At 35.6% G+C, this 23,888-nt stretch overlaps 1 protein-coding gene across 5 annotated transcripts in view; it reads right to left on the bottom strand.

Moving 5' to 3' along the window:
* Nucleotides 1–23,888, bottom strand: part of Wwp1 (WW domain containing E3 ubiquitin protein ligase 1) — an 82,590-nt gene that overhangs the window by 11,416 nt on the left and 47,286 nt on the right. For all 5 annotated transcript variants that reach the window (XM_069991013.1, XM_069991016.1, XM_069991014.1 and 2 more), the window contains 11 exons: nt 23,534–23,708; nt 20,118–20,172; nt 19,941–20,025; nt 19,695–19,823; nt 17,604–17,679; nt 17,426–17,497; nt 15,914–16,002; nt 11,764–11,923; nt 7,721–7,854; nt 7,456–7,596; nt 2,860–2,980 (listed from right to left, as the gene is read on the bottom strand). In XM_069991013.1, coding sequence (XP_069847114.1) covers nt 2,860–2,980; nt 7,456–7,596; nt 7,721–7,854; nt 11,764–11,923; nt 15,914–16,002; nt 17,426–17,497; nt 17,604–17,679; nt 19,695–19,823; nt 19,941–20,025; nt 20,118–20,172; nt 23,534–23,708 — 1,237 coding nt within the window. The remainder of the gene's footprint in view (nt 1–2,859; nt 2,981–7,455; nt 7,597–7,720; nt 7,855–11,763; nt 11,924–15,913; nt 16,003–17,425; nt 17,498–17,603; nt 17,680–19,694; nt 19,824–19,940; nt 20,026–20,117; nt 20,173–23,533; nt 23,709–23,888) is intronic.

Below are 23,888 nucleotides of genomic sequence, written 5' to 3'. Positions count from 1 at the left end.
CACAATCGTAAAGAGTGTGGGAAGAATGACAATAAGCAAATCCAAATTCTGGCAGCACAGCATAAAGAATTGTTTGGGATGTTCTTTAACCCATGTTGACTGAACTGAAACTAGCTGTAAGGGAAAGCATATCTACAGACATCCCAAACTAGGGATCCAAATTATTATCCAACATAAATATCTTCTCTATTTCAAATCTATGCTCTCTGATATATTTAAAAACTTAAAAAAATAAGCTCATTATTCATTTATCTAGCTTAACTGGAAATATTCCACATATGTGGAATTTTCAAACAGCCTCAGTTTATTATATATGGAATAAAAATGTGCAACAACTTCAAGATTATTTCCATTGTGTCTCCTTTTTGCAAGCAAACCATCTATAGCACTATGTGATCAAGAAGTTCACCATGCCTTTTTTAGAGTATCATATGCATATATACATGTTTCTGTCATGTACCACACCACACACACATTCTAGTCCCCTTCAGTGCCCATCACCACTCACACATATTTCTGAAGTCCACCCATGTTGTAGGTACGTATCACTGACTAGTATTCCATTATATGACTATATAAACATTCATTTGTTGATGGACAGTTGAGTTACTTCCATCTTTGGGATGTAATAAGTCACAATGCAATAAACATTGAAATACAAGTATTTATGCAAATATATATTTCATTTCACTTTATTAAACACCTAATAAGGATCTGTGAGAACATAGGTCGACATACATTTAACAATATAGGAAACTATCAGCATTAGGTAGTGATATTCCAAGTATTTTAGAGTTGGAAATGGATTGAGTCCTATCTATCTATAATAGATAAAACTACCAGCATTAGGCCAATGTGGTATTTCATTTACTTTTCATTCCATTTCCCAGTAACTCATGAGCATCTTTCAGTGTGTTCACTTGCCATCTGTGTGTGTGTGTATACTAATGTTTACACTTGTTTTGAGATGGGGTCTCCCTATGTTCCCTATGCCAGCTCAAACACCTGAGGCTCACATCCTCCTCCTCGGTCTCAGTTTCCTTCACAGGCAGGACTTATGGTATGTAGCACTGTCTGAAATTTATATCTTGTCTTGTGAAGTGAATTTTCACCCATTACATGGAGTTATGAGTTTAAATAATATATTCTAAATATGATTCCTTTGTCTCACAATGTATAGGATGCCTTTCATTTTCAAGTTGTCTTTTGAAGATAAGTTTTTAGATTTGGTAAGGTCAAAATTCATCTGTAATTTTCTTTTACAAAAGTTTCTCCATGCTTTGTACTTATAATTTAAAATGAATCTTTGTTTATGGACTGAGGGAAGTGTCAACGTTAATTTTCTCCCATATTGATATCCAGTTGACCCAACATTATTTGTTGAAAAGGTTTATGCCTTTTCTCATTGAAATACTTGCATTTTTGTTGAAGATCAATCGACAATAAATGTGTGGGTGTATTTCTGTACTCTTTAGATGACATTGAGCGGTCTGTTCATCCTTTCACAAATACCACTATCTACTTTTTTTGGTTGTTGGTGGTGCTAGTGGTCATGAGCTTGCACTAAGGATCTGGGTACTATCTCTGAGCTCTTTTGCTCAAGGCTAGTGTTCTACCAATTTGAGCCACCAGCACCTGGCTTCCACACAATCTTAGTTACTTTGGTTTTATAGATAAGTCTTAAAAATCAGTCTATAAATTCTACAAGAGTATCCTTTTTCAAAACTATTTTGGCTATCCTATAGCCTCTATACTTCATTGTCATTTTAAAAATCAGTCTATAATGTTAAAATCAACCTATAATTTTTTACAAAAAGAATTCTGTTGGGAATTTGAAAATAAGACAGATATATCATTCCATTTATAAGGCCTTCTTTTCTGAACAATATTTTTAGTATAGAGGTCTTGTGTATATTTGGTTAAATTTTTTTCTCATTTAAAATATATAATGGGAGTATTATTCTGACACATGGTAGAGAATGGACAACATTTCATGCTAAGTGACATCAATAATCATAGAAAGACAAATACTGCATGATTTCATTTAAAGTATAGATCTTTAGAATAGTGGTTGCCAGGCCTGAGGGGGTATGTACGTATAAGGGTTTTAGTTTTACAATATGAAGGAATCCTGGAGACTGGATACATAATGATATGATTATACTTAGTATTACTAAAAATTATATTTATCTTTACTAAGATGATAAATTTTATCTGTATTCTATCACATATATACAAACAAAAAGAATTTCTGTTCTACTTCTAAAAAACCAACATATAGTTAAGAGCACTAAGAATTCATTACTTAAAATTCTAATCTTTGAATAGTACTGAACTGAAATTTCAGAAATGTCCTCAAGTTATTAATAATATTGAAATCATTCCTTATAACTGCTAGTAGGTGACATTGATTGATGATTTTGTACTCATGATACATTGTATTTCAGAGAATGTAATCAAGACACTTAACAAATGCTAGAATTAATGCCACCTAAAGATTTAGACAATATTTGAAGATTGTGTTATACGCTTTTAAAATGTGTGGACATTGTTCTATAAAAGCTCCAAAACAAGCCAGCCATGGTGGCCCAGGCCTATGTTCCCAGCATACAAAGGTAGTGGCAGGAAGACTATGAGCTGGGGGTTAGCTTGGTTTATACAAAGAAACCCTGTGTTGGGAAAGGAAAGGAAGGGGAGGGATGGAGGAAGGGAGGACAAAGGGGAAGGGAGGGCAGGGAAAGGGAGGGGAGGGAAAAGAGGAGGAAAAGGGAGGGGAGGGGAGGGGAGGGGAGAAGAGGCACCAAAACAGCTCCTTGCACCATTAACATATTTTCTACAAGAGCATAATAAAAGTCTAACCTCCAATTCTTTTTCATCAAAGTATTGTAGCCACTGAAGGGGAACAACTTCATTAAAACCATCAAGGAAAGCTTTGGTCTGTTCTTGTACTCCTCGAGAAAAACGCCATTCTGTCATTAAGCTGAAAACAAAGATGGTATTTGAAAACAGGTCATCTGTATGTGAAGTTAAAGGATTAAAAGCATCACGAATTTCTTAAATTCCTTCTCTTGTTCTCAATATACCACACACAGACATCACACATACATACACAGCATACCTGTATACATGCATTCGTGTATATACATATGTAAATAGGTACAACACACATATGTATTATGCATGCATGCATACATGTATATATAGAAATAGTATGATTTTATGTGAAATCAGTTCTAAGTATCAACAGCTGTTAAAAGGGATTGCTGTTAGTTTACAATAGTTTCTTATCGGTACACTAGCAAAATTTCAGCACTATGAACACATCTCCAAACATTGTGTGCTGGCATAGGAGGAGAATGGCTGGTCATTTGTGCCTTTGCCAAGAACTTGAAAAATGGCTCAGGGATTATCTTGATAACCTGCAATGATAATCTGCCATTGGTCCATTATTTTTTATAGTTTCATAGTTTGGAAGGATTAAAACTAGAAAACAGGTTCTTTACATGCTTTTTGGTTGAAAAACAGATTTCATAACAAAAATATCAACTATGATAAAAATTGAATATTCTGAAAATATTTAAAATAGCCATAGTGTAGGGAAGTAGGACAAAAAAGAAGGAAGAAAAATCTGTCAGTGATCTATCAGTATAAGGACCTTCGAAAAGATGGGTCTGGCTATATGAGCTTCTGGATAAACAGCACAAACTGCCTAAAAAGGAGAATTAATATGAGCAAATATCAGAAAACAATCTATTCATGCTACTGCAATTCTATCTTTTCATTTTGGGTCCTAATGGAAGTTGATTTTCATCAGTTAATAATCCTTTGCCTCAACTGCGTGCCAGTGACTCACACATGTAATCCTAACTACTCAGGAAGCTGAAATCTGAGGATCACAGTTCAAAGCCAGCCTAAGTCTGTGAGACTCTTATTCCAGTTAACCACCAGAAAACTGGAAGTGGAGCTGTGGCTTAAAGTAGTAAAGTGTTAGTCTGGCGGGGAGGGGTGGAGGGGGGTAGAGAAGCAGCTCAGGGACAGTGCCCAGGCCATGAGTTCAAGCTCCGCAACTGACCAAAAAGCAAAAACAAAATCCAAATGTGTTTGTTCCTTCAACCAAGGAAGTCTTTTAAACTATTCTCTTTCCTCTCTTTATTACTGTATTTCTAAGAGGGAACAGATTCTTTGTATCAACTTTCTCACTTCCTATCCATCCCAAATTTAATAAATAAACCATGGTAGTTTGGATTCCAATATCTTTTCTAAGATCCCAAAATGTTGTTAACTCAAATGTTACAAAAGACCTAATTGTCAAATATTCTGAGCAATCATTCTACCTAGATCTCCTACAACAAACATTAATGTTCCCAACTTTTGTATGTAGTACCTTCCTGGAGTGTTCATTCCAATTCTGAACTTTGGTAACTTCAAATTAATCAATGTGAACACTGTGCCACTCTATTTCGATTACTCTATTTCGATTACATCCTCAGAAAACCATTATCATGGGGCTGGGAAGGTGGCTCAGTGGTAGAGTGCTTGCCTTGCATGCCTGAGGCCCTGAGTTCGATTCCTCAGCACCACATAAGCAAAAAGAAAAAAGCCGGAAGTGGCGCTGTGGCTCAAGTGGTAGAGTGGTAGCCTTGAGCTGAAGAGCTGAGGGACAGCGCCCAGGCCGAGTTCAGGCCCCACGACCCGACCCAAAAAACAACAACAAAAAAAACCATTATCATTTTTTTGTTTTTTGGTTGGTCATGGGACTTGAACTCTGGACCTGGGAACTGTCCCTCAGCTCTTCAGCTCAAGGCTACCGGTTCTACCACTTGAGCCACAGAGCCACTTCCGGTTTTCTGGTGGTTAATTGGAGATCAGATCTCATGGACTTTCTTGCCCCAGCTGGCTTTGAACCGCAATCCTCCCATCTCAGCCTCCTGAGTAGCTAGGATTATAGGCGTGAGTCACCAGCACCTGGCCATTCTGTCATTTTTTAAAGTTCTATAGCTGGTTGTATTTCAAGTCTCATTACTAGATTACTGAAACGACCTCTAGTATTCTGATCTCTAATTACTACCTTTGTTAACTGTCTCCCAGTTTATCCTCAACATGCCCTGTGATTCTCCAAATAATTCTGGTGGTGCTATCTCAGTTTATAATGATTATTATTCAGAATAAAAATTGAGATGTTTTAGAATGACAATTTCCTTACAGTAAATTAAAATCTGGTAGAATTCTAAGCTCCCGTCTAGGCACTATTTCTCACTCTCTTTTTTGTCAATTGTGGGGCTTGAACTCAGGGCCTAGGTGTTGTCCCTGGGCCTCTTTGCCTCTCTGTGCTCAAAGCTAGCGCTCTACCACTTGAGTCACAACCACTTCCTGTTTCTGAATGGTTAATTGGAGATATGAGTCTCAGGAACTTTCCTGCCCAGGCTGGCTTTGAACCATCATCCTCAGATCTCAACCTCCTAAGTAGCTATTATTACAGACGTGAGACCAGCTCTCACTCTCTTACATTCCTAAACACTGAAGTTGTAGATTCACAAATTAAACTAATCCCCTTTATTTCCTATGTTCTTGTTATTTTCCATCTCCCCAGAAAATCTTCATCATTCTCACAGATGTTGTTTTTTTGTGTGTGTGCTGGTCTTGGATGCTTGAACTCAGGCCCTGGACACTGTCCCTAACCTGTGCTCCAGGTTAGTGCTCTACCAATTAAGCCACAGCTCTACTTCTGGGTAGTTAACTAAAGACAAGTTTCAAACTTTCCTGTCCCAGCTGGTTTTAAAGGGCAATTCTCAGATCGTAGCCTCCTGAGAGGCTAAGATTATAGTGGTTGAGGGCTGGGAAGGTGGCTCAGTGGTAGAGCGCTTGCCTTGCATGCCTGAGGCCCTGGGTTCGATTCCTCAGCACCACATAAGCAAAAAGAATAAAGCCGGAAGTGGCGCTCTGGCTCAAGTGGTAGAGTGCTAGCCTTGAGCTGAACAGCTGAGGTACAGTGCCCAGGCCCAGAGTTCAGGTCCCACGACTGCACCCCCCCCCCCAAAAAAAAGATTATAGTGGTGAGCTACTACAGCCTTACTTTCTCACAGATGTTTTAAATCCTATGAAGAGATTTCCTGCCTTCACTCAGCAGAACTGATAGTTCCTTTCTCACACTGCATGCTGACAATACTTCATATTTCTACCATTCATTTACTCCTATTTTTTGAGGAACTATTTTGTTCATTAACGGTATCAGCTAAGAGAAGGGTAATATCACAGTTTTTAAAAGTTTAAAAAAATAAAATTCATGCCTGCTTTACTTGGGATTGAAACAGAATCCCCCAAAACCTGTATTCAGGATTAGATTAGCAACTCTATAGTAGGTACTATACAGATAAAATTTTAAGGTATAATTATTGCAAAACAGAAAAAGTTCAAAGTACAGCTACATAAATGTGATAAATCTGATGTGATAAACCTTTTCTTATTTTTCTTAAAGGCATGTCGTTCTTATTTATTGGTTACTACTAAGACTTTGTAAAAGGCTTAGGTATACACTATATACTCTCTTCATGAACGTATGTTCTTCAAAATATAAATATATTGTAATTTCCAGTACTCATGCATAACAAAGCAAACCAAAAATACCTCAGAATATACAAAGATGTACAAAGAAAAATCAGTGATTGGTAATTTCTTTTTAGCAAAAATTAGGGAACAAGAGGCCTCAAATGCTAATAAGTATACATTTAATTTAATTAAGACAAGAAGAAAGGATTACTATAACCTTCCAAGAAAGTGACACCATAAATGTCTTGTAAGTATTTTTAACCCAATAACCTCATTTCTGGAGATCTATTCCAGATACATATGGATTCATGCTTACGGAAGTTTTCTGCTGTCTTGCTCGTACTGATCCAAACTGGGCACTATCTGAATGACTCCTAGTATCAGAAATGACTGAACAGTATGAAGTCAATATACTATAATTTATGTAGATATTAGAAAACGAGGGGTATCTATTTACTGACCTGAAAGATAGAAAAGGCTAGCTAGAGTAACATTAATAATATGATCCTATTTTAAAAATAAAAACAAAAAATACAAGAACCTGACAGGAAAGAAACAAAAATGAAAGCCAGAGTCCAGTGAAGATGAGAGTGAGAATGGTAGTAACATCTGGACCTCCATCTTAATAAACAAAAACCAATGCATTGCTCCAAACTACCAGAGTAAGGCTCTGCTTTCATCTAAACATGAAGGTCTGCACAGCCCCTTTACAATATCAATACTCAATGATTCTTTACCTGGTCATAGCAGAATGTTTGCAGCAAATGGCAGTGAGAAAGTGAAAGCTGTTATGTACTTTCTTATTTCAAGAACACTGGTATTTTCCCAAGTTTATTTGCAATAATAAAATTAGGAGTACAGCTTGAGGATTAAGTTTTAATGTGTAAAAAAGCTAGTCTATTAGCTTACCCAATATATTCATCTTTGTTTTCCTCAGTCACCAGAATATTGGAACCTCCCACCTTCAGGTCATGTGAAGTGACTTTTCCTAAAATCTCCATGTCAACAGAAAAGTACATTTCTAAGCCACATTCTTCTATGTTGTTATCCCTAGATAAAATAAATAATACATATATCCATACATAAAGAGATATACGATACATACATTCTAATTGACAAAATGAATAAATGGATTTTAAGAAAATGGATTACTGAAAAAAATAAATCTTCAAACCTTATCCAGATAAGAGAGTTATAAAATTCAGTATCAATAGACTCCAGATCCTTAATAGTAAGTTTTTTACTTAGCATACGCTTGTAGAACGGTAAAGAGAAACCAGTATCAATAAACTTCCCATGAAATAGTGCCTGCAAAGAAAAGCAAAAAAAGTTACATACATTTGTTTTTAAATAACAAAAATTACAAAGTAATAATTTCTTATAGTATAGTAATAACAAATCATGAAGCTGTCTCAGACAGAAAAACAGGAGGTAAATGGTAGAAATCATAACAAATATATTAAGTATTAGGATGATAAAAGACTTTTTAGAAAAAGTAGGAGGAGTAGGTAGTAAAATATTCTAATGTTTTACGAATTAACCTAATTGGATTCAGAAATGAAAAAGAGCTCTGTTCAGATAGAAAGAAACCTCTCTTATTCCTTTGTTATTTTCAGGAACACTGAGCCTCTATTAATAGTAATCATGGTCAAGAAAAGAAACCACCCCAGTCTCTCAGAAATTTTTGACCCTGGGGGATTTAAAAAACATATAGACACTGGTACTTCATTACTGTCTCTCAACGCCCTTATGAAATGAGTCTTCCCTACCTCAATTTAGATTCCATCATCAATCATTAAAATCACTCCCTTAGGTACCTGTTTAAACCCTTCCCTATAGTAAGCTAATTTGTTTATCACCAATAACCTAAACGCTAAAGCTGTTTTGCCAGGTAATATTTCCCCACTCTTATGACTATTTCCTTCCTATCACTTTTTGCTTAATAATTCTCTCCAGTTTTCATTCCTGAGTTGATCTCACTTCATATTTCACTGAAGAAACAACAACTGGGAGAGAACTTTTGTAATGTTTCCAACAACTCTCACTAAATCACCTACATTTATGAATTTTATTATAAAAAAACTTTGAATTATCTTCTATGTACAACAAATGAATCATTTACTCTTTCACATAGATCATTACTCCCATATTCCTTGTTTTACTGGCCTCATTTATTTTCTTACTTGTTCATCACTATCAGCAAATACAAATTGAGTGTGTGTGCACATGCGTGTGTGTGTGCACTGGTCTTGGGGCTTGAACTTAAGAGTCTAGGTGCTGTCTCTGAGCTTCTATGCTCCAGGCTAGCGCTCTAACCACTTGAACCACAGCTTTACCTCCAACTTTTTTTTGTGGGGTAGTGGTCCCCTATGCTTGTGAGTGTGCTGCTACAGCTGCTTCTCTTCTTCTTCTTCCTCTTCCTCCTCCTTCTCTTCCTCCTCCTCCTCCTCTACCTTCTTCTTTTACAATAGGGCTATTTTCTATTATAAGTTAGCTTGACAGCCTTTATGGTTTTATTTTGGAGTTTTTTTTTTTTTTTTTTGCCAATCCTGCCACTTGAGCCATAGTGCTACTTCTGGCTTTTCCCATTTATGTGTATTGAACAATGGAACCCAGGGCTTCATGCATGCTAGGCAAGGACTCTACCAGTAAGCCACATTCCAGCCCCAATGTTCTTGATTGTTCTTTATATCTAAAGGTATGTTATTTTGTGCAGATGTCTCTATCTGAATTTTATCTAAGATCAGAAATTAATACCTTTTATTTATCCAATAAATGTGACATATAGGTAATAAATTTAAGATATATATCGTAATTAGTACTTTAATCAATTAAAACATAACCCAAATTGCAAATTGCATAACAGATTGCAAACAATGGATAGATCTTATTTTTTTAATCCAATCTGATATTCTTCTTTTGATTAGAGAACTAAGTCCATTAATGTTTAGGATTATTATAGAGAGATGTGTCTATGTAAGATGTTTCAACACAAGGAGAGCCTCAAATAGTATAATGCAAGCACTGAAGATAAACTGCCAACCCAAACATCTACCCAGCAAAACTATCTCTCACATTAGCTGGTGAAACCAAAACCTTCCCTGACAAACATTAAAGGAATTCATGATCACTAAATCAGAATTCTAAAGGGGGGAGCACAATTGGAAGAAAACATTCAAAATCAAAGGAACACATCAGACAAAAATCACTAAAGATCAATTTAGTAGACATAGGAAGAGGAAAAAAACAAAATACAGGAAATAACTTCAAGCTTTTCTGGAAGTTAGTCAGAGGTAAGAGTCTTAGGGGCTTTCCTGCCCGGGCTGGCTTCAAAACATGATCCTCAGATCTCAAGGCTGAGATAACTGAGTAGCTAGGATTACACACATGAGCCACTGGCAACTGTATTGTGCTTTATTCTTCTCCCCCTTAATTCTATATCCATTTCTATCTAGTTACTGTTCTATGCTCCTTTACAGCAAACTCATTAAAAGACTTGCTTATGTTTGCTATCACTACTTCCATTCTCTCATTTCTCCTCTAATCAATCTTTCTACCTACTACTCATGAATACCTATCTCCTTGACAAACCAGTCAACTCTGACTTCATTTCCTCAGCCTTTAAATAACATTTGATTTTGAGAAATTTCCTTTCCTTTGTCTTCTAGGAACAACTCTTATTCTATTTTCTTACCTCAGGTCTTTTTGCTGATTCCTTCTCATTTCATTAACTTACAGATGTCTCCAGACATTCTGCCCAAATTTACTTCTTAAAATAATCCTAAAGGCTCTTAGCACTCTGCTCACGGAGAATTAAAAGCCCCGAATGCCAAATGTCTTTCTCTAACCTAGAAAAGTTCTCATTCTTCTCAATTTAAATATCTAACATCTATTTTATATTTCTCACATGGTTATCTACACATATCCCAATCTTAGCAAGCCAAGTCTTGCTGCAACCCTGACCACTGTGGGAAATGGCAACTGCAACATTATGTACAAGCCATAAATGTTGGTACCATACTTTGTTTGCATCTAATAGGTCAGAAAATTCCTTTAAGTTCTAATTTCATAATATATCCAAAATTCAGGCCTGGTAGTATTGTGGTCAACACAGCTGACGCCTCACTAAAGCACCTACATTTATGAATTTATTATGAAAAAGCTTTGTATTACCATCTTAGCAGGAGTTATATATCCAGAATCTAAGCCACTTCTCAGTCTCTCACTGCCAAGATTGTTACAAATAATCTTCCTTGCTTTCCTTTGCTACCTACCAATTATTGCAGTCTTTTCTATATGACAGCAAACAATAGAATTTAATTTAAATCATGCTACTTAAATCATGCTAACTGTTTTGCTCAAAACCTTTATGTGAATTTCTGTAAGTCCTACACAGAATTTAGGTCTCATTTCCTACCACACTTTCCTCCATATGCTCTGTTCCAGTCATGGGTCTCTTTCTCTACCAAAAATCACCTCTGTCTTGGGGACTTTGTCTTGCTATTGCTTCTGCCTCAAATGTTCTTCTCCAAGATATCTTCATAAATTAATCCCTTGTGTTCTTCTTATTTCTGTTCATTTGTCAATCTTTAGAGCTTTCCTGTAACTATAGTATATAAAAAAGCAATACTCCCTTTTCCTGAGCACATATTTATTATTTTGCTCCCTCTCATAAAATGCAGATCCGTAGGAGTAGGAACTGTATATTTTCCTGATTTCCAGTGCCTAGAACAAAGCATGGTATTATAGCAGGCTTGCAATAAATAACCTGTTAATAAATTAATGGATAATCCATTAAAAAATGCATATATTCTCAAAAGACAATAATTCCACAGGACGTCTGCCAAAAACATCAAGTCACTTAACAGATAACTCAGATTTTCCTTCCTTTTATTAAAAAAATCATATATAATTAAGCCTTATTTTAAAAATGACTATTAATTAGCTCCCCATATTAATAAACTGCATTATGATATTCTCTTACAAAGTAAATATTCTTGGTATAAAATATATGAATGACAAGTGTAGTAGCACAACTATAATTTCAGCACTTGGGAGGCAAGTTCAAGGCTAGCCTGAAATACACAGAAAGACAGTATCTCAAGAAACAAACAAGTGAATAACTAATATAGTGCTTAGTTTCTCTTATTAATGTCCTCATAAGATGCTTTTGAGATAAGCAACATTTAAATAAATAACTAAAAGTTGGTAACTCACCATTGCAATAAAGCGACCAATGAAACAGAAATAGGAAAGATGGTCTGGATTTATGGTTGATGCTGGATTTATCTGTAGACAATAGTTGTTTTTGCCCGCATATTCAAATAAGCAATACATTGGGTTCAAAACTTCATGTGAAAGCAAGAAAAACCATTCTCTATAAGAAAATAAGTGAATGTTTTGTTTTAGCTTTGATTTGTGAATTAAAAAGAAATCTTAAATAGACTATACATACACATATCTGTTTTCTCAAGCGCCTTTAACAGTTCCATTGCCAATGCCCAGCCCTCCTCCAGCTAAGCTCTTCTATTATCCTGCTTTCCACTCATAATTAGCTGCTGGTTCTCCATTGACAAACTACAAACTTACAGTTTCTTCAAGATACAGATTCTTTTGTATACACACTTTTATTTGGGTATGTCTCCTCAACATCCATTCAAGCAATGTAGACTCTACCTTTTGCTCAATGTATGCTAAAATCCAACTTCAGGAATCTTTAAACAATCTCTACATAGTACTTACATTAGTCACTGAATTCTTTATATAATGAAACACACTTTCACTGGACTGCTAAGTTTCATGACGGTAAAAACTATGTCTTTATGTTATTTATTTATATCTATGTCTTTATGTCATTTATCTTATTTTATTTATTTTTTATTTTGGGGCCGGTCGTGGGGCCTGAACTCTGGGCCTGGGCACTGTCCCTCAGCTCCTCAGCTCAAGGCTAACGCTCTACCACTTGAGCCACAGTGTCACTTCTGGCTTTTTTCTTTTTGCTTATGTGGTGCTGAGGAATCGAACCCAGGGCCTCAGGCATGCAAGGCAAGTGCTCTACCACTGAGCTACCTTCCCAGCCCATGTCATTTATTTTATATCCTTAATCCCTAAAGGCATTTTAGGATCTATATACAACAGGCTTTTTGTTTGTGGTTTTGGTTTTATTTCTGGTGGTGGTAGGGATCACAGCTGGGTCCCCAGGCACCCTAGGCAAAGGGTGTGTAACTGAGCTATACTCTCCAACCCCCACAAGTGTTTTCTATAATGTTTGCTAGACTACTTCAATACATATACTACTATAAAAGAATAGTTTACATCTTTGTTGTCAATATATTAAGAAGGGAATCAAAATTAAAACATTAAATGTGATAATAATTTCTAACTTTTTATTAATTATGTTGTCTCTTTAATAATTCATAGAATAAGTTCAATTTACAAAAGGTCATTTCAACAGCAATTTCCTCTGAAGAAGATTCCCAACTTAAACGTGAGTGATCAGTGAGAATACTTACATTATCTGCTCAGTCACAATTCCCCATTACTCATTTAGCACAGCTGATATTACTGGCTCTAAGGAAGGAGAATCTTGGCATATGAATCTAGCCCTCAAGTGATTGGATAATTCTAGGCACTATAGTAAAACCGTGTATATTAACCTAAAGGGGAAATAGCTACTTGGGTCAACATATTCTAGTCAAAGATGGGGGTGCGGGTCTAGTTTTTCTAAAGAAAAGCCAGAAATTTTTATTCTTAAGCATCATCTGGTAATTTTTTAATATTACTAAGCAACCTTAAAATTTTTAAACCACTATAGGCCACTTCTATGCAGGTTCATATGGCCTGGCAACCTATTTACAATTTTTTTTTAAAAAAAGCTTTTAAAACATAATACCTGACATTGCCTAAAGGGTACAAGGGAGTTTTTAAACAAAGCCAACTGAAAAATGACTAATACCAATTCATAAAATTAAATCCAGTCCCCAAATAATAGATGAACCAAGTGACCTTCCTCAGTGATGAGGCTGAAATAATGTATACTCTAATGAAGAGAACTGACCAAGTCAAGTGAGAATGTGTCTAGACACAAAAAAGCAGGAATAACATTCCCCATAGCTTCCTATCCTTATGAGCAACCAAGACCCCAGAGGAAACCAAAGCCATTCAAATGAATGATTATAATATGGCAATTAACCTTTGCCCTGTACTAGCACAAAGGAGAAAAATTCCTAACCAGCAAGAGACAGAAGAGTTAACTATCAACATATCCTTTTCTACACTCAAATGAACTGAGGGGACACAGAGGTTGAAAAATTATGACACAACAGATGAGCTAGCAGTACCTACAAAAGAAAATAAGCTATAACCACTAATGAAGAAAAATCACATTAGAAGCAGTAAAAGGTAGGGCACTACTGTAGTGACGTAAGGATAGGCTCAAGAAAAAAATCAAAACAAAATAGAAAAGCACAAAGATAAAAATCATTAGAGAAAAGATGACAGACATGTAAGACTGACAAAGGAGATTCCACATACCCATGATTGATGTTCCTGAAGAAAAATGGAACAAATGGAACAGAAAAAAATATTCAAAGATATAATAGAAGAAAATTTCCTTGAAATTAAGGAAGATCTTAATGTTTCTTAAAAAAAGATATAAACAACAATGAAATTAATGAACCTTAAGGTAAAGAACTGTGTGTATGGACTCAGAGATAAGTTTCCTACAGGGGCTAGCTTTGTACTTCATAGTACTTATATTCAATGCTAGAAAATGGTGAAGTAATGCCTAAAGAGTACTGGAGAAGCAAGTGTTGTGTGAGATACTTATATTAGGTGAGTTTGCTGATTATATATAAAAACAACAGAAAACCATTTTTTCAGACATGCAAAGGTTTAGGAATATACAACCCTTGAACTCTTTTTTTTGGTTTTGGTTTTATGTTGCTGGTCCTAGGGCACTGTTGCCGAGCCTCTTTGTGCTCAAGGCTAGCGTTCTACCACTTGAGCCACAGCTCCACTTCCAGTTTTTGGGTGTTAATTGGAGATAAGAGTCTCATGGGGGCTTTTCTGCCTGGGCTGGCTTTGAACCATGATCCTCAGATCTCAGCCTCCTGAGTAGCTAGGATTGCAAATGTGAGCCACCAATGCCCAATTAGCCCATGAACTCTTGAATAAAACTTTTAATGATAAATCTAGCCCACCAGCACATGAATCAAATAAAGAATTAAGAAATAAGGAAACAATAGTATAAAAAACTTGTCTTAGCTGAGTGCTCATGACTCACACTTGTAATCCTACTCAGGAGGCAGAGATCTGAGGATCAGGTTTGAAGCCTGCTCAGGCATTAAAGTTTGTGAGACTCTTAGTCTCCAATTAAACACCCAAAAATCTGGAAAAAAGAGTTGGCTAAATACATTAAAAATGGCAAGATATAAATCCAGACACAAACATTTGAAGCCAATAAGAATTCAGACAATGGAAAACAATATCCTATTTTCTAAGACATACTTTTCATTTTAACTTCTAAACATTTCTGAAATTGAGAAAAACTCATAATAGGTATGAACACTTACTGTAGAAGACATATTGCATGAAGATATATACTAGCTGTAATAAAACTGGTAATCCCACATATATTAGCTATCTGCTGCTACAAGTGTCCTGCATTTCTTTTGTTAGTTATACTAAAATTATGATTTTGTAATTATGTATACTTGTGAAATACAAACTCAAACAGTTGTTTCTATGAATATTAAGTTGAATTCTTAGGAAAGACTTCATGAAACATTTGCTAAAAAATGAATTGTTATTAAGTTTGTGCAAAGCAATTAAGAGAAAATAAATTTTAAGGATTTCCCACTCATTACTAAGATATACATTTACCATTAACATGTGGAAAATGTCTTTCTCAAAAGAATGACTGATTAGATTAAAAGTACAAACATAAAAACAATATACAATGCTAAAGTAACAAAAACTAAAATATAGTTATGTCCATAAATGGGATATAAATTTGTAGCCATTTGATAAAACAGAATACTAGCTTTATATATATATATATATATATATATATATGTATGTATATATAGGTATTTTTATCAAAGTGATACAGAAAAATGTCTACAGTGTATAAAATAGCCAAAACATTTCTTGTCTTTCACATTTCCCCTCCCTCCCCACTCCTTACTTAAGTGGGAGTGCTGACAATGAAATTCAAGTTCTCATGCATGCTAGGCTATACCACTAAACTATATCTCACTACCACATCAATGTTACATTTTTAATTTTATAGTTTATCTTTTTAAATATATTCTCACTGCATACAATGAGAATGCTTATTTCAAAGCAGATATGTGTTTAATTTTACCTTGCCAGACCTCCATAATCAAGTCCTTCTTCTCCTCTAAATATTACGTATAATCGCCTCCTCAAGTCATATGGTTTTAATGCCATAATCTAATAAAAACAAAAACAAGAATATTTAAACACAGAGAGAGCATAAGTGACTTTTAAAACAATTTATACTTAGCTTCAAACTTTGATCCTCAGAGCTCAGACTCCTGAATAGCTAGCATTACCCAGAAGCCACCAGGGCCCAGCAAGGAGACTTTTAAGTAATCAGAAAACATTGTCTTCTTCCTCATGCCTCAAACCTATACCAAAATCTTTCAATAAAATGACCTGTAATTTTTTCCAAGCAGCAATAATTAAGCAGCAAAAGAACTTGTTTTATATTCTGCTTACATCTCTCATGTCAATGCTTAGTAGGAAAGTAATGATACGTTTTTATAAACTATAAAATATGTTAATACTTAACCAAGTTTTCATACTGGATAAGTTTACATAAACATTAAAATTAAGTAGACTTTACCTGTGGATAAAAATGAATTACTTCCACCACACATATGTCAGAACCACACAGTGAAGACTGGCAGGTCTAAGACAGAGCACAGTTTACCAGCAGCCCTTGAGGGGCAGTCAGAGGCTCCATCCCATCTAGCAATGAAAGACCACACTTCTCCTCCCAAGACAGCACAAAGGAAAATAAAGTCTAAAAAGAATTTAGATGTAATCACTAAAATCAGCTCACCACCTTGGAGCAAGGTATTTGGAAATGGGAAACACTTGTTTTGCTAAGGATTTATTAACTCACACCAAAAAAAAAAAAAAAAGGTTGCTATAGCTACATTAACTATCATGTCACTAGTTTAAGTACTGGGCAAAAGAACAGTAAGTTAAATAGCCATGTTCTCATGGAGCTTGCATTCTAGTAAGGGAGACCATGAAAACCTAATACATGAGGTATCAGGTGTTACAAAAAAGAACGAAGTAGGATAAATTCTAAAAAGTGACTATGAAGGAGATGAGCAGGATGGGCATCTTAAATAGCATGCTCAGATAAGTTGCTCTGAGATCGTGATATTTAAAAGGAAACCTAAAGGTGAGAATGAATTATCAAAGTGATTGTCTCTGTTAAGTTTAACTTATTATTATTTTATTAATAGTGGCTACTAGTTGAAAATTCAAATGAAATACAGTATCCATGAATTTAATTTAAATTTGTTAGTATTATCAAAACCTTTTTAGAGGTAATAAATTCTTAGCTAAGTGTTGAAACAGATCAACTTGTTCTAAAAGTTGTTTACTGTTTGTTTAGTACAAACACATCTAAATTCATGATAGAGTAATTGTCTTTCAGTCTCAACATCTTTACATACAAAATTTTCATACTATGAGAATGAATGAAATAACAAAGATAAGATGCCAATGTCAAAGCAAATGTCAATCACACAATGCATGGTGAGATTTAATACAACTATTATTATTAAAGTGATCACTCTGGAAGTGGTATTCAGATTTTCAACTCTCTTTACCTTACCTGTTGGAAGGAATCTTCAAATAATGTCTGCCGGGATACATTGATCTTTACATGACTGGGAAGTGCATTAGACTAAAAACAAAAAAAATATCATAACATCGTGTAAGCCATATATACATATACTATAAAGATCAGACTGAATGATTATAAAGATAAGATTTATTTACCACTGTAGTACCTGGCACAAATAACGGAAGTGAGCAAGTTTCCACCTAAAGCTGCGTTCATAAGCAATCTGTGGACCACCTTTTGTTCTAAAGAAAAACAAAATGAACTATATATTAATTCATAATAAGTTGAGTATTTAATATTCAAAATGAAATCAGAGTGTACTAGAACCCTAGATATGACTAAAGACAGTCATTTACAAAGAGAGAAATAAAGCTACAATTCAATAAGACAACAGAGAATCGAGCATAAGGCAATCACAGCTCCACTTCATGGAGGAATGAGTGTTTTCTTAAGTAATTAGTTAACTAAAACATTTAAGTCTACTACAGATTACTTCAAAGAAAGCCTTTGCCCAATCCCTAAGTCTAAATGAGGATAGTCACTGCAGATAAAAAAGACAAAAAAGGGCTGGGAAGGTGGCTCAGTGGTAGAGCGCTTGCCTTGCATGCATGAGGCCCAGGTTCAATTCCTCAGCACCACATAAGCAGAAAAAGCCAGAAGTGTGACACTGTGGTTCAAGTGGTAGAGCGCTAGCCTTGAGCTGAAGAGCTGAGGGACAGTGCCCAGGCCCAGAGTTCAGGGCCCACAACTGGCAAAAAAAGAAAAACAAGAAAAAAGAAAAAAAATCATACCCTATCACAAACCTAACCTGAACAAAAAGATTCTGCTGGAGAAAACAAACAAAGCAAGAACAAATTCCTAGGAAGAAGTTACAACCAGGGCACATAAATCAGTCAGTGAGAGAAAGATGCATAGTGGTGGCATCTAGGAATGTAGGGGTTTATTTTTTATCATAATTTGTCTCACAAGAGAGAAGGTCTGGATCTGCTGTCTGTTTAGAGATAGCCTAACAGATAGGTACAAAGGAACTTGCAAAATCTGAGGGAATATTTAAAAGTAGAAAAGAGAGTGTTCTCTTACATTGTTAGATTCAAGTTAATTCAACAAAAATTAACTGAATGTGTTTTATAGATAGTGAGTGCATTACTTATTAATAGGTAAAATGCATTTTTGTGAAATAGGTATTTCGTGGAATTAGCAAGTAAGTCCTAGTGAAGGAGAGAGAGAAAAACACACAAATAAGTAAACTACTATAGTAAATGTTAAAAGGGGATTTGATAAAGAGCTTACTATTTTAGGGGTGAGGTGTGTTTCTTAAAAGCAGAAAGGATAGAACTTGGTCATAACTCAAGTAGTAAAGCACTTAGCAAGGATGAGGCCCTGAGTTCAATCCTCAGTACCAGAGGTAAGAGAAGGAAGTAAGACAAAGATTCTGCTGAGTACACTTTTGTACTGAGAATTAACTTCTTATTTGAATTTTAAAAATCAGTCTGGTTTTTCTATAGAGAATAGCATAATATTATACAAGGTGTGAACACAAAGAAGAGAAAGAGATCACACATGGCACACATTAGTAAGGATAAAGGCAACTGCTTAATTAAGGAATCTATCTGGAAAACTCAGTTTTGCTCAACATCTTATTCACAGAAGCTGTTGGTGCAGTATGATGTGGCATCTAAGAGCACAGATGGAGGACAGATTGCATTGTTCTGAAACTGGCTCTATTTCTCACAGCTTTTGTGGTTTTGTTTTTTTTTTTGGTCAATCATGGGGTTTGAACCCTGGGCCTGGATACTGTCCCCCAGCTCTTCAGCTCAAGGCAAGCACTATACCACTTGAGCCATAGCACCACTTACCCAGCTGTATTTCATGCCTTACAACTTTGCAGTTAGCTATGCTTGTTCTAGCCATTTACTCACTTGATAACCAGAAAAATGCATTAAGGGGTTATTGGAAGATAAAATGAACTAATAGATACAAAGAACTTAGAACAACCCTTGGCAGTTATTAATCACTATGTATATTTACTACTATTATATGTTGTATGATATATAAAATACTGTATGATATACATTTATATGCCACAAATCCATTCTGGAATAAGACAAAGCAAAAATAAGAGATACTAAGGTATTAACTCATGCAGGTTTTCTTGAACGAGAAAGTAGAATTTCCTGCTCAACTTGAAGCTGCTTTAGAGACTAAACTCATGTCTTCATTAAGTACCATTTAAGGTATTTTTCACACTTTCACTTACACAGATGACTTCCCATTGCGAGGATCTTTGAATGTTGTTGTCCTTGTGTTATGATCAACAAAATACCTAACACCTTCCCGAGTATACCTAATTTCCCAGCCTTCTGGCAGAGGTTCTTCATTCTGTAAGCTAAAAGACAGAAGTTGAGATTTCCAAATGAATATTTTCTAGGTACTTAAGGCTCACTGTTTCAATTTACAGTTATATGCAAGATAGGACTTAAGTAAGGCTGCAGTATATACATACCCTTGAGTCCTAGGATCTTCCCACTGGGTTGTTTTTGTATTGTGATTCACAAAGTAAACCCTGTCGGTTGAATCCACTCTTTTTTCTAAAAACAAAGTGATGTAATATTTATATAACTATCTGATTTATATACTGGACAGGTTTTTTTTTTTTTTAATCAAAACCCTATCCACTTACCCCAACCTGGTGGTAAAGGTCCATACGGGTCATTTTCTGCAGCCAACATTGAAGCCTAATTGGAGAAAGAGTTGAGTGCAGAAACAAAACAGTAGAATTTCAGTATAACAGTAAAAATATACTAAACAACGTGGCAGAGTCATACCCTTCAATTTAAAAAACAAAGTTCTAAATATAATAGCAGCTAACCAATTGATATAATTATTAGTTTTGTAAAAAGGACTTAGAAATAATATATTGATATCAATATTTTAATGTTCTAGTCCTTCCATAATGATCTATCGGGAGACAGAAGATGAGCAAAGAGCATGTAAAATATTATAATGTTTAAATAAGGCAGTAATTAAAATATAGAATGAAAACAATAAAAATAAAAAACAGAACTATAACAGGGCTTTTAAAAACAAATGTTCATTAATACAAACAATATTAAACTCTAGAACCATTTTTATATTATACTTAGGATATTTGTATAATTTACATATTTTCATGTTTATATAATGTATCAATATATACAGAAGAAAATATATTCTATTATGAATTTTAAAATAATATAAAATTATTTAAAAATATAGATGTAAACACAAATATATGTATTAGTACACTTAGTTGTACAAAGGGGCCTCATTGTGGTGTATCTATATATGTGTACCATGTACTTTGATCAAATTCATGCCCTCTATTATTTATCCTCCTCCCTTTTAAAACAGTTTTAATGAGTTTCATTATCTCTTTTCAGACATGGATACAAACAAAGTACTTTGATGATATTCACCCTGATATACCCTCTCTCTTTACCCTTCTCCCTCTCCTGGTTGCCGTCCACTTTAACACTCCTCATGTTTTATACTCCGGTCATTCTTTCCTAATTTCTGATTGATAAAGTATATGCTCTTGATTGGTATTACAGATATTTCAGTATAGACAGACAGACAGATAGATAGATAGATATAGATACAGTAGATATTTTTAACCCCTGCTTTCTTGATAATGAAACTACCATTTATCCACAAGAATACATATTCTCAAATTAAACCACCCAACAACAAATCCTCAAAGAAACAACTGCCCAATAAATAAGTGGGCGAAAGACTTAAAGAGAAGCTTCTCTGAAGAAGAAAGAAGGATGGCCAATAGACACATGAAGAAATGTTCAACATCCCTAGCCATAAAAGAAATGCAAATCAAAACAACATTGAGATATCACCTCACTCCAGTTAGAACAGCAAAAATCAAGAACTCTAACAACAACAGATGCTGGAGGGGATGTGGACAGAAAGGAACCTTACTTCATTGTTGGTGGGAATGTAAACTTGTTCAACCACTTTGGAAAGCAGTATGGAGGTTCCTCAAAAGACTTCACATAGATCTCCCCTATGATCCAGCAATCCCACTTTTGGGCATTTACCCAAATGTTTACAAACAAGACCACACTAAAGCTACCAGCACAACTATGTTTATTGCAGCATTATTTACCATAGCTAAGATATGGAACCAACCCAGATGCCCCTCAGTAGATGAATGGATCAAGAAAATGTGGTGTATATACACAATGGAATTCTATGCCTCCATCAGAAAGAATGACATTTCCCCATTTGTTAGGAAATGGAAAGGCTTGGAAAAAATTATATTAAGTGAAGTAAGCCAGGCCCAAAGAAGCATAGGTCCCATGGTTTCCCTTATTTGCAATATCTAGTATAGGTATGAGTCAAGCAGAAAAGGTCAGATAATGTGATGTTAGGAAAATGAACCCTTAAATATGTATTTTAATGTTTTCGTTTCTTTCATGCATATGTTTCTAATGCATTTATAAGATTATTTCTTTGTTGCTTTGTATGTCCCTCCCCCACAGTGTAACCCCCGCTTTCACTATATTTGATGTCAGTATAACATGTGGAGGAGATGGGGGCAAACAAGTCGTTTAAGGATTCAGGTGGACCTGTTGCAACAATGAGAAGTACAAAATGTCATGTCAAAACCAGCTTTACAATGTCGGTGGGGGGGGGGGGAGGGGGGTATAATTGGGTGGGGGGAGGGGGGAGGCTGGGAAGGGAGGTGAAGGGTAAACAAAGGAGGAGGCTGCAATGCTTGGTAAGAAATGTATGCATTATCCTGCCCATGTAATTGTAGCCCCTCTGTACAGTATGTTCTCAAATAAAATAAAATAATATTAAAAAAAAAAAGAAAAGAATACATATTCTCTGCTTGCCCTGTGGCCAGATCGGTAGAGAGACCAGATTTGCCAATGAGTTATAGGCAGAAGGCCATGGTGTACCTATCTCTTACTCAAGAGCTTGCTAGATATGAGGGTAGAACAAAGCTCTTTCCTTTCAATTCTCCTTTCCCTTTCTTCTTGCATAGACTCTGGAAATCAGAACTGGAGGGAAGTCGCACACAAGTATGATGCATGATGAGGACAGATGAGCTAAAAATCAGAAGTTGGTTACTTGATGGCATTGTGAGTCAATGTAGTATTTGTCCTAGACTCATATCCAAAGTTTATTGTTCTACTGAAATAACTAACCTCAATCCACTTAAGGAGATTCTGTTACAGTAGAAAATATTTCTACTGTACATATATCTACTACCTAATTTTGTCCTGCTGCCCTAAGGTTTTCAGGCTCACAGCGAAGACCCATATAGAAACCAAACCAACATTCACAGTCCATAATTTCTTATTTATTACATAAAGATTGAGCATTTCTAATTCAAAATCTGAAATGCTTCAAAGCAAGAAATATTTATATATACATACATATATACATTATATATATAATAGGAACAATAGTTATTTTTTAAAGCTTAATTAAAAAAAAACTGAAATGTTGGCTTGGAATGTGGCTTGAAGCCCTGGGGTCAATTCCTCAGTACCATATACAGAGAAAAAGTCAGAAGTAGCCCGGTACTGGTGGCTCACGCCTGTAATCTGAGGATTTCGGTTCAAAATCAGCCTGGGCAGAAAGGTCCATGAAACTCTTATCTCCAACAAACCACCAGAAAAACCAGGAGTGGTGCTGTGGCTCAAGTAGTGGAGCTCTAGCCTTGAGCTGAAGAGCTGAAGGACAGCGCCCACGCCCAGAGTTCGAGCCCTACAACCAGAAAGAAAGAGAAAGGGGTGGAGGGGGGTGGAAGGAAGGAAGAAAGGAAAGAAGGAAGGAGGAAGAAAAAAGGAAGAAAGAAGGAAAGAGCTGGAAGTGGCACTTGTGGTTCAAGTGGTAAAGGGCTAGCCTTGAACACAGAAGAGGCTCAAGGACAGAGCCTAGGTCCTGAGTTCAAAAGCTCCAGGACCAGCCAAAAAAAAAAAGAAAGAAAGAAAGAAAGAAAGAAATGTAGTCTGTTCAACTTTAGAATATGAAGTAGAAGAGAACAAATGGTGAACACAAGTCTGTAGTCCCATGTTATAATCTGCTAATTACCGAATAGAGGTATCGTTGGTTGAACTGTTGCATAGCTCCCTGCAATTGGTTCCGCTGAGATTGCCATTGTTCAAAGTTTCGAACAGACTCCATGGTGGGACGCTGCCATGTTGTTGTTCTGGTGTTATGATCCACATAGTACACTCTCCCACGGTCATCAACTCTTCTTTCCCAACTGTCACAAATACACAATAATCTTCTATAAGAGGCTGAAAACTAGTTAGAACTTCACTCAAATTAAAAAGCAAATCTAAGACATAACAAAAGAATCTTTTGTTACTTTGTTGAAAGAATCACCACCTGACAATCATTCATTTAACCCATCAAAACACAGCCATAACATGGGGTTTATTTC

The sequence above is a fragment of the Dipodomys merriami genome, unplaced genomic scaffold (genome assembly GCF_024711535.1).
Source record: "Dipodomys merriami isolate MVZ:Mamm:240054 unplaced genomic scaffold, mDipMer1.0.p SCAF_4, whole genome shotgun sequence".
Lineage (NCBI taxonomy): Eukaryota > Metazoa > Chordata > Mammalia > Rodentia > Heteromyidae > Dipodomys > Dipodomys merriami.
Note: the sequence above shows the minus strand (reverse complement) of the source record. Positions and strands in the feature narration are given on the sequence as shown.